Below are 11,105 nucleotides of genomic sequence, written 5' to 3' on the forward strand. Positions count from 1 at the left end.
GTCAACTACAACATTCCCCCGTGGTTGACTACAAAGAACGGGCACCTATGGCTAAGCTTGATTGTGCCAGGGCGATATAAAGTGGAGAATATGGATGTGTATCTTCATCCACTATTGGAAGAGCTACAACAATTGTGGATTGGCATAGAGGTGGTGGATATGAGCCGACACACAGGACAACGGAATGCTTTGATCAGAGGCATTCTAATGTGGACCATGCATGACTATCCCGGGCTAACAGAATGCTCAGGTGATCTATTGACACTCCTCACCCAGACACTGTAAATCTTGTTTTTTCCCATAGTTGATCTATTATCATGTGTATACATGCAGGGCTTCAAACAAGCGGATACAGAGCATGTGTCACATGTGGACCTAGACTGAATGCACCTAGGGCGCCCTCACTGAAGAAGCAAATCTACGAAGGTCATCAAGCGTATCTTCCAGAGAATCATGTGTTACGCGACGGCTTTTTGGGAAGAGAGCCACCAAGGATGTCTGCACAAGCATGGTTAGAGCAGAAGGAGATGTGCGATGACGGATTGCCTCTAGGGATGAAGAGACTATCTCTATGGTACGAGTTACCATACTGGCCCCGACCATGATCAATCACTTGCTCGATCCAATGCACATATTCAAGAATGTGGGTAATCTACTATGGGACCATCTGACCAGCAAGAAAGATACTTTGGGAGCCAGAGTTGACCTTAGAAATGTTGATCGTATGGAGCAATATTGGCCGCAAACAGCGTCTGATGGATCGATAAAACTCCCTAAAGCACCATGGATTTTCACAGGAGCCCAAGAACGCAAAGTAAAAGAGACCATTCGATCTTTGCGGACCCCCACTGGCGTAATGCACTCGCTTCGAACGTGTTTTACTAAAGAAGGAAAGCTTACCGGTTTGAAGTCACACGATTGGCATAAAATGTGTCAGGTACGTTCATAGTGGACTTTAATATCATTGCTGCACATACTTTACAGTTTATTTTACCGGTTGCCATTGAGGGATGTTTGTCTCTCGACATCCGTAACACAATCTACAAACTTGCAAAGCTGGTGCAATGGATCTCACAAAAGGAGATCAACGTAGACTCCATACCATTCGCCAAACTAAATGCTGCGGAGCTTGTGTGCATGTTTGAGAAACATTTTCCTACTACCAATGTAACCATTCAGGTGCATCTTCTTGTTCACATAGTTGATGAGGTGGAAATAGCTGGCACAGTTCATTCCAGATGGATGTTCTTCTTAGAACGTTTCATGAAAACGCTTAAGGGATATGTGCGTCAAAAGGCACGTCCGGAGGGTAGCATGGCAGAAGGTTGGTTGGTATCAGAGTCTCTAGTGTACATTGGAGAGTGGCTAGACGGATTTGATAAAGCCCGGGACACGCTATGGTGAACCATAGATGATGAGCGCATATCTGGGATTGTCATGTGCAATCTCGGTGTTGAGAAGAAGATGACGGAAGATATAGAGGCTAAAATCAACCGATTTTGCATGCTTCACAATCCAGTGATGCAAAAGTGGATTTCACAATATGAGGATGCAAGGAAGAGCGACAAAGGGCACGAATTGAGTGGAGACAGGGAAGACGACCACCGATGCACTATCCGACGGGTCTGGAGAGCCTACCAACATTCATGAGCTTAAGATGGTTGCACAACCAATTGAAAAGCGCACAACCAATTGAAAACGAAGTGACTGAGGAAGAGTGGGAGTACTCTCGGGGTTGCGCGACCAAGGTAAGTTTGCAATGTACGACTAGCCAGTGACTTTATTTCTAAACGCTTTGAACGGCCACTCATAATCTTTGTTCGTTGTAGTATAAGTCATACACAGCAGCATGGTGTAAAGGTTGACATTTTAGGGTGGAACGGATCGACAAAAAGAATTTCACTCAAGATTGTGGAATCATGGAAAAATTTGAGCAGTTTAGTCGACGACATTCCTCTGATGCAGATCCTGTGGTGGCGGAACTCACTTACTTCGGCACGCTACAAGAGATTTTGAGGATCGATTACAGAGGATTTTTTGTCGACTTGTTCGACGTGCAATGGTTCAAGATAATCATGGAGGGTCGCAACGCTACTGTGCGTAGAGGAGAGTCTGGTTTTCTTGAGGTGGATTCTACTAAGAAATGGACTGACCTAAGAGACACTTTCGTACTACCCGAGCATTGTGAACACGTAAGTATGTAAATAGTTAACATCCCCCTTTTACAAGTTATGTGCTTGAAAGCTCTCATGTAAGTTATGTGGCTCTGGCAGGTAATATTTCATCCTACAAAGTCTACATCAAACTGGTGGTACGTCATAGAGGTAGCCCCTCGTAGTGCAAGGACGTATGAAGGCTACCATGTGCCAATCACAACGGCATCAATGGAGGAGATCAGAGAAGATGCTCAATCAGAAGCCGCTGCGGTGGTGCCAGACGAGCATCAAGATGCTACTACTCTATATGGGGTGCATGCAGAGGAGCTACAAAATGAAACAGAGGATATGTGTTTAAACGGAGAGCTCTATATAGATATAGGAAGTTATGCTGAGTTATGCGAGGATGAGAGAGAGATCTCTTAAAGCCACAAATATTGTATTTGAACAATTTTGCTCCGTGTTGTAAAAGCTCTGGCTCTCTAAGTACCTTCCATGGTGTATAACGCTCTTTTCTACTCGCGCTCACATCTTTTGATCGAAAATTCTGAGTTTTCGACATGCCTCTTCTATCACTCAATTCATTGCGTCATTGTATTTATATGCGTCATTACGTCATTGTATTTAATGGTCTTTGCGTCATTGTCTACTCTATTCATTCAATATTAAGTTTAAATAATCGTGTGTTTAATGCAGGTATGGATGATGAGGAGTTTCTTTCTTCTTTGTCACCGCAGCAGAGACAGTGGTACGTGGAGCGTCATCGCTCTGGCGCATCATCGCGCGTTCCTACTCCATCCGCATCTCCCTCTCTTTCGGAGCATTCGGCGCGCTCCGAAGCTTCGGTGTGGACGAGACGATCTTCATACTCGTCTAGACACCGGCGCTCTAGTGGTGGCGGTGGCGGTTGTTGTGGGGATTCCGCCGCCGATGCCTCCACACCGCCTCGTGTTCGACGAGGCTCTTTACCCTCCCCTTCTTTGCCCGCCCCCACACCAGCCACAGCATCGCCATCTACGCCAGGTTTTGCGCGGCTGACTGTTCCTAGCAGCTACACACCTCTACCTACTCCGCCAGGAGCCACCCCACTCGACACTCCTCGCTTCGAGGCCCAGATGCCGGTGGAGACACCTGACGTCCGTACCCCCATCGACACCTGTCGGGACACCCAGGTTCACGCATCACCGGCCAGAGGGCTTGCCTTACTCCGTCGACTTCAGTGGCGGCATCATCATGGATGATGATGGCAAGAAGGTGATCTCGCACATGCGTGGTCTTTGCTCTCAGCTGTTTAGACACTACATACTAAACAAATGGAGTGAAGTACCAAGTGATTTAAAAGCTAGAGTCATCAGCATACTTCATGATGAGTTTCTAGTTCCAACAAGGGATCAACGCTTCAATGAAGACCTGATGAAGATTCAAATGCGCGAATACTGCAAACACAAGCGTTCCAAAATGCGAAAAGCAATCAAGCATGGGTGGAATAGGCCAGATTGGCTGGCCAAAGAAGATTGGAAGAATGCAAAGAAAGCAGCGCGCGAGAATCCCGACAAGTGGAAGAAACAAAAGGATGCAGCCAGAGCGCGAGTAGAGGCAGGGAGCTCGCACCACTTGGGGAGCGGTGGATGGGCATCATTTGAGGCCGATTTTGTAAGTGTTTTCGCATTGCTCTTTATGTTCGATAGTTTAGGGTTTATGAGTTTTTTAATTCTAACATAATAAAATCTTTGTATGTTTTGACAGTGGTCGATGATAAGACGTGATCCCACACCGTACGAGTGCGAGTACGCAGGCAGGAAGGGCTTAAACGCCTTGATGGACATTCTTAGTTCTCGCGGCGGCATGGTTAGTATTAGGGTTTACTCTTTTTTATTTTTTGTATTGTTTTATAAATGTCGTTATATGTTTATACTTACTGAAAGCTGTCTTATTGTCTTTTTTTGCAGAATCCGATAGATACGCCGCTTGGACGCGATGAGACGTCTTACTAGACGACATCAGTTTAGCCGTAGCTAGATAGCATTAGTTTAGGGTTTCTCATAGTTTATGTATCATGAGACGGATTTTATACGTCTTTTTGAACCATGTATATTATTACATTTGTCACCGCAGTTCATTTTGCCAATCAATTCTTTATGCCTATGATGTTGTACAATTGTCATTATTACATTTGCCAGTCAATTCATTTTGCCTATGATGTGTACAATTGTCAATTTTACGCTTGTCAATTTTGCAAACAATGCGTCTTGTGGGTGACTATTTTGGGTCTATTATCTACCCTTTCACTTTTTTAAAAAAGTGAATCAAGTACAATATGGTTGATGGGTGGCAGGGCATTCAATGCCCTGTCACCAAAAAAAAATTCTCTCGGGCGTCGCTATAACCGTCGCTATTTATGGCTCTGTAGCGTCGCTATAGACTTCTGTCTAAACGTCGCTATAACCGTCGCTATGAGCGTCGCTTATAGCAACGCATATAGCGACGCTATTAGCGACGGTTTTAGCGACGCCGAGGGTTATAAAAACCCAGTGTATTTCCGTCGCTAACAGCGTCACAAGAGCACACAACCTCTTGTAGTGCATATGATGCAACTCAATGCATTTGGATACAACTAGACTTAATTAAGGTCTATGAAGCTATATATGGTGCATTGGGGATCACAGGTATATAAATGATGTAGATGGTTTAATTTGATATACCTCCACTGATTTTATTTGAAACATTTCTATGAAAAATTCTCACTTATCTGAATGAACTTTACTTACATTTGTACTCAAGTAAATGGTAACATTTATATCTATTTTTAGATAAACAAACATAGTCTCAATAACTATGGTTTGAGAGCTTTGACTCATTAGAAACTCTTACCCAAGGGTTACCACTTATTCAAGTAAATGGTGACACTTATATCTATTTCTAGATAAACAAACATACTCTCAACAACTCTGGTTTGAGAGATTTTACTCATTCGAAACTCTTACCAAATTGTTCTACTTTGTACCACAAAAAAAGATCAACTAAGCTTGTTGAAAACTTTCAAGAAATCTAGGTTTTAAATACACCTCCACGTTGATATTTTGACCTTGTATTGTAGCATAATATGGAAGATGTAAGTATTGTGATTTAATAAAGTAGTAATTTGACGCTTGTGGTCCAAGCTTATGGAAATATTTTGAGAAGTTAATGAGACTTTTGAATAACCAACCCAACATGGACTGCACTTGTAGGGTATCCAATTTACATTTGAATTGGATGTATAGATTGTGATCTAGTTTGTGTTTAAAATTTTATCATTAACATTATTTGTAGGAATATAACAAAAGTTGTTCAAAAAATTACAATAATCTCCATCATCCTGTAATATCTTTTCCTCTCTAAGGACAGTGTGTTCAGTTGTGGTACTTGCAAATCAATGATAGAGTGTGTGAGATATACAATGTTTTGATCCCTTCCCTTTTATAGCTTCCTCTACAACTATGAGACTTTATTCTGTCTTCTTATTTATATTAGCAAAATAATATATCAATTAAGAAACTTAGTTGATGATCGAACGAGTAACCATGATATTTATCAATAATTAGTTGTTTAACTATGCTTAATAAATTTTTACTAAAGTGAAATTAGTAGGAGACAAACTTACTACAATAAGAGTCAATTACTTGATCCTTAGTAAATGAAAAAATACCATATGAAACACCCTTTGCTATAAAGGAGTTTTTAAACTACCAAATGAGAAGGCCAAAGAGCTAGCTACTATGTAGGAGTTCGACATGACTTACTAGATGAACTTACTAGATAAGGACGTCCAAGAGCATGTTTCTATATAGGATTTTATGACTTACTAGATCAGAACGTCCAAAAGCAAGTTACTATGTAGGAGTTTGTGATTTGTTAGATGAATTAAAAAATTGCTAGCTTACTTGCTAGATTAAATGTGAAAACTCCTACTTGTAACTAGGAATTATTGAGCATGTACTCTAACTTGCTATCTAGAAACATGTCCAAAGCTCCTTGCTAAACCACTACGCTACGTCCCTTCTATGCCTGCTGTGGTGCATGCTCTATCTTTTTTTTTATTTTGAAAATGTATGGTTAACTACAGCCCTAGAAGTGCTGAGCTTTTCTTAAACACGGAAAAGCGAAGACGAAAGCTGGAAGATGCTTTTAGTTTTGGCAATCATGAAAGCAACTGCTTCCTATGGCGCTTAGATAGCTGGAACTCGGGAGAGCAGCTAATTGAGAGCTCTCGAAGTCAAGAGATGGCGAGGCAGGGATGGGTCTTCTTGCTTCTGGCAATATTGGTGTGTAGCACGGCCTGCGCGACGGCAGTGCAGGGTACCCATATTGCGCAAGACCTGGGACAGCAGGCGAACACGAGCCTGGCGCTGTTGGGGAGGACGCCGCCCATGGGCTGGAACAGCTGGAACCAATACAGCTGCAATGTCACCGAGGACATCGTCAAGAAGACAGCCGATGCCCTCGTCTCCACCGGCCTCCAAAGTAGGTTTCGTTTTACACAAATTCATCCCACTGTACTGTATTGATCGTAAGCTCCTCCACATGAGTAAAACATGTCTAATGTAAGCTTCCTTTTTTGCAGAATTGGGCTACACATATGTTAACATCGATGATTGCTGGGCTGAACCCGAACGCAACCACACCACCGGCATGTTGCAAGCCCGCACGTCCACCTTCCCCTCCGGCATCAAGGCTCTCGCCGACTACGTCCATAGCAAGGGCATGAAGCTCGGCATTTACTCCGACGCCGGCACCAACACATGTGAGGGACAACCGGGCTCTCTGTTTCACGAGGCTCTCGACGCCGCCACCTTCGCCTCCTGGGAGGTCGATTATCTCAAGTACGACAATTGTCACAACCTTTCCCTTCCATTGAAGCTGCGGTACAAGAAGATGAGCATGGCACTCCGCCACGTGCAGCGCCCAATCTTCTTCTCGCTCTGCGAATGGGGCCTCGAGGAACCGGCTACATGGGCGCCGCTTCTCGGTAATAGCTGGCGCACTACAGCGGACATCAATGACACATGGTCGAGCATTTGCTACAACGCTGACCACAACGATAAGTGGGCCCACTTCGCCAAGCCTGGAGGTTGGAACGATCCTGACATGCTTGAGATCGGGAATGGAGCCCTCACAGAGTAAGCTTCTCTATAAACTCTTGTTCTAATGATTCTTACATTGTCACAACACGGCCAGCTTCTAATATAGATGGAGAGACAGTGCATGCCTACATTCCATAATTAGTATATTAGGAGCTCTAGGCATGTTTCCATAGTAAGTGGGCAGTCCTTCCTTGAACTCACAAGGCTAACCAGCACCATATTATGAAAATATTAACCATGGCAGTCCCATACATGTAATCTGGCGCTGAAATTGAACTTGTTTTCAGGATATTTAAAAGAAATTTGAGTGCAAAAACTAAGAAGTTCAAAGATGTAGGTCTTTCCTACCTCCACTCATATTGAAGGCATATTGCTAAAATTGAAGGTGGAACTAAACTTGTAGAGGTGTATGTCAAAATTTATAAGCGGACTTAGACTAAAGAACAGCAAATGAGAAGAGATCATTAAAGCATGTCTAATACATTATGCTTGGCTTTTCTGATCCAGAGACGAGTCGATCGCGCACTTCAGCTTGTGGGCGCTAATGAAGGCACCTCTATTGGTGGGCAATGATGTGACCCACATGGACAACAGAACACTAGCCATATTGGGAAACAAAGAAGTGATTGAGGTGAACCAGGATGCCTTAGCAGTGCAAGGAAAGAAGGTGAGGAAATCGGGGCCTAACAACAAGCTTGAGGTGTGGGCCGGTCCCCTAGCTAAACGTGACAAATGGGTGATCTTGCTCTTCAATCGAATAGACCATGAAAGCCACATGGTGAAAGTAGATTGGCATGACCTTGGCCTCTCCAACAATGCCACCTGTACCATCCGCGACCTTTGGGAGCATAAAGACCTTCCAGGAACATGGACCGGAAGCTTCGAGGCTCATGTCAAGCCCCATGCTGTGAAGATGTACATTTTTACAGAAATAAATTCAATCAAATGACAACTTGATGCCTTTATAACTCAACAGGTTTATAAGATATCCCTCATATTTTTCCAAACCCTTTTTTAGTCGCCTTTGTACTTGTATCTCCCTCTCCACTAAGTTCTTATTTCAATTTGACCAACTTTTCATTAACGTGGACTATTTCTCACTGTATCTCTGTTTTATACTACACTAGTACAGTTGGCCGCCTTCGGCAGCCTCTCTCTCTTTTTCTCTCTCCCTCTTTATCGTGTGCATAGGGGCTTCTCTCAGTTTTGGAGGTTAGCCACGTGTGAAGGGCGCCCCCTTGCACCATATTATGTTAGCTTAGATGTTTGATGCTCTCTCTCTCTCTCTCTCTCTCTCTCTCTCTCTTATTGTAGAGGCAAATTTTGGAGATGGAAGGTGCAAGATCTTCGGCTTGTTTTTTTTTTTTTTTGGCTTGGAGGCAAGATCTTGAGGGCGGGTTGGGTCATGATGAAGAGCAATGACACAAGGATTGTGGACTAGAGGCATGAATCGGCATTCATAACGAAGAGGAGATCAACATCTTCTGAAGTGTGTGTGAGATCAAGTATGTGTAGTAAGGGACGATAAAACGAAGAAACCAGCATGTGACAATAGATAAGATTGCGCCAATAAAAGTGCCTCTCTTTATACATCATGGTTATTAAATTTGTATACTTTTACATAAGAAGTCAAGGTCCTAAATAGCTTAATGTGTCGATAGTGACCATACCAGTTGGAAAGATAACAAATGAGCATTTGAAAAAAGAGTGTGACGAGTTATTGACAGATAGACCATGATTGGACGATGAGCATAGCTAGACACAAACCAACATACAATGGATGTACGCAGCTGTAGCTGACCGGATGAGGGTGATAGGCTTTGGTTAGGACAGAAGCACACTAGGGTGGTACAAATATTCTTTACATAGTGTGAGTATGGGAGTGTCTAAAATTAATGTGAATAATTAGAATGAACTCTTGTCTCTCTTGCTTACTCTATGTTCTTGCTTGCCTACACACAAGTTGAGCTTCATCTCCTACCTTGCTTGAAACACACAGTGAAGGGGCCAACTTCATCTTTCTTTCTCTCTCTCTCTCTCTCTCTCTCTCTCTCTCTCTCTCTCTCTCTCTCTCTCTCTCTCTCTCTCTCTCTCTCTCTCTCTCTCTCTCTCAACAGCACACACACACTCACACAGAAGCTCCATCTTCTTGCTATGTTTTCAAAGTTTACATATCAAATATTTCCACTCTCTTCCTGGGGCGTCTACTATGTATAAATCATATATATCACGTGCGTTCGAGACCTTTGTTTAAAAACCCTATGTAACTTATTTTAAGAACTTTTTATAACCCGTCTGTAAATTTATAGCAAATTGATAGATCCCTTATTTTAAATAAATACACTATCATGACATCTTCAATGGTGGCAACAATGCCTACAACGCCAATAGAGACCCTTCTTTCCATCGCACTAATTCCCTTCTTGTTCTTCTTAAGTACACCACATTAAGGCTAGTTACCCACCACCCCCAAACCTTGCCCAACCTTGCGTTGCTTTAAAATACTTGTCCAGGCACTATTGTCCTCTTGTGTTATACACCAAATTTTATTATCATTGATCATAAGCAACCAGCGCTTTTTCTTCAACAACATTTTTATTTTCATCAATTTACGCGCACATATGAGACAACTAAGGCAATCCATCGACTCCAGAAGTTCTTGGTGGATTCATAACAAAGAGAGCCTACATTTTTCATTGAAAGTTGCACAACGCAAGATCTGAAACCAGCATAAATAAAAAATACACCATGTAGAATCTATAGATGGCTCATAGACTCAAGAAGCAAATCTATGTGAGTATTCATTGGCAACATCATGGTTGTCATTTGCAAACTCCAAGGATATTATAATTATGATAACCATGGCGATAATATTAACAATAATCACAGCTTCATAATTGCATTAAACATTGCATCAAAGAGAAATGGTAGAAAACATTGTATTAATGAACAAATAAGCATCACAACAACAAGTAAACTATGACTTAATAAACCTAGAGGAGTCTTTAGTAAACTTGAAGGGGTCTGTAAACATCAAGCATGATCAATCAACACATAAGCCATCAGCCATCATCAGCTAAACTTGAGAATGATTGAAAACATTGCATCAACTAAATAAGGCATTGCATCACATTACCAAGTCAACGATGTATCAACCAATCACACGTCACATTGATAAAATTGACATCGCATCACATATCACTAGTGAACATCGCATCGCACGAGCACCAATAAACATTGCAATCAGCCAATAAACATCACATCAACTAGTAATCATCAATAAAAATGGCATCACATTGCATTAGTCACTAATCATCACATCATTAAAAATGACATCACATTGCATTAGCACCAGTAAACATCATATCATCCAGTAAAATCGCATCAAAAAAATGGCATTAGGCTGCATCATAGTCACATCAACTAAAATTGACAAAAGTAAACAAGAGCAAGCAATGTACTAATATTGAACTCAATAACTCATATGAGTGATAATTCCCAATAAGCAATGATCTTAACCGATCGCATCAACTCAATTACATAAGTGAATAAACATCCAATACCAAAAAGAATTATCAATCCCAATTTGGTAAACCATTCTTGCTGCAATGGCCTTAAAATCCCCCCTACATACGGATGGTTACCATAGATCACAAATTATCCAAAAGAAAAAGTTGTAGAATCTCGAGGTTCACCAAGTAGTAATAGAGCAACTTAGAGAATTAAGCTAGCTTCCAACTTATACATAGTTAAGTCTATATAAATCGATGGTGAAAAAAATATATGGTATCAACGCAAATTTCTGCCAATGAATAAAGATTTTGTT

The 11,105-nt window shown here is 41.9% G+C and overlaps 1 protein-coding gene across 1 annotated transcript; it reads left to right on the forward strand.

Moving 5' to 3' along the window:
• The first annotated feature begins 6,247 nt into the window (after positions 1 to 6,247).
• Positions 6,248 to 8,369, forward strand: LOC147460414 (alpha-galactosidase-like). Its single transcript, XM_086498468.1, has 3 exons — positions 6,248 to 6,659; positions 6,760 to 7,315; positions 7,787 to 8,369. Exons 1-3 carry the CDS (start codon positions 6,248 to 6,250, stop codon positions 8,226 to 8,228), a joined length of 1,410 nt encoding a protein of 469 aa, XP_086354594.1. The 3' UTR covers positions 8,229 to 8,369.
• Positions 8,370 to 11,105: the final 2,736 nt, after the last annotated feature.

Source organism: Adiantum capillus-veneris, chromosome 3 (genome assembly GCF_014529385.1).
Source record: "Adiantum capillus-veneris isolate H3 chromosome 3, ASM1452938v2, whole genome shotgun sequence".
NCBI classification, from domain to species: Eukaryota; Viridiplantae; Streptophyta; class Polypodiopsida; order Polypodiales; family Pteridaceae; genus Adiantum; species Adiantum capillus-veneris.

Bases quoted from the DNA above. Each gene is read 5' to 3' on its own strand.
- LOC147460414 (XM_086498468.1), top strand. From the start codon at position 6,248: ATGGTTAACTACAGCCCTAGAAGTGCTGAGCTTTTCTTAAACACGGAA. The intron at 6,660-6,759 runs GTAGGTTTCGTT...CCTTTTTTGCAG, and splicing joins CGTCTCCACCGGCCTCCAAA to AATTGGGCTACACATATGTT. The intron at 7,316-7,786 runs GTAAGCTTCTCT...TTTCTGATCCAG, and splicing joins GGGAATGGAGCCCTCACAGA to AGACGAGTCGATCGCGCACT.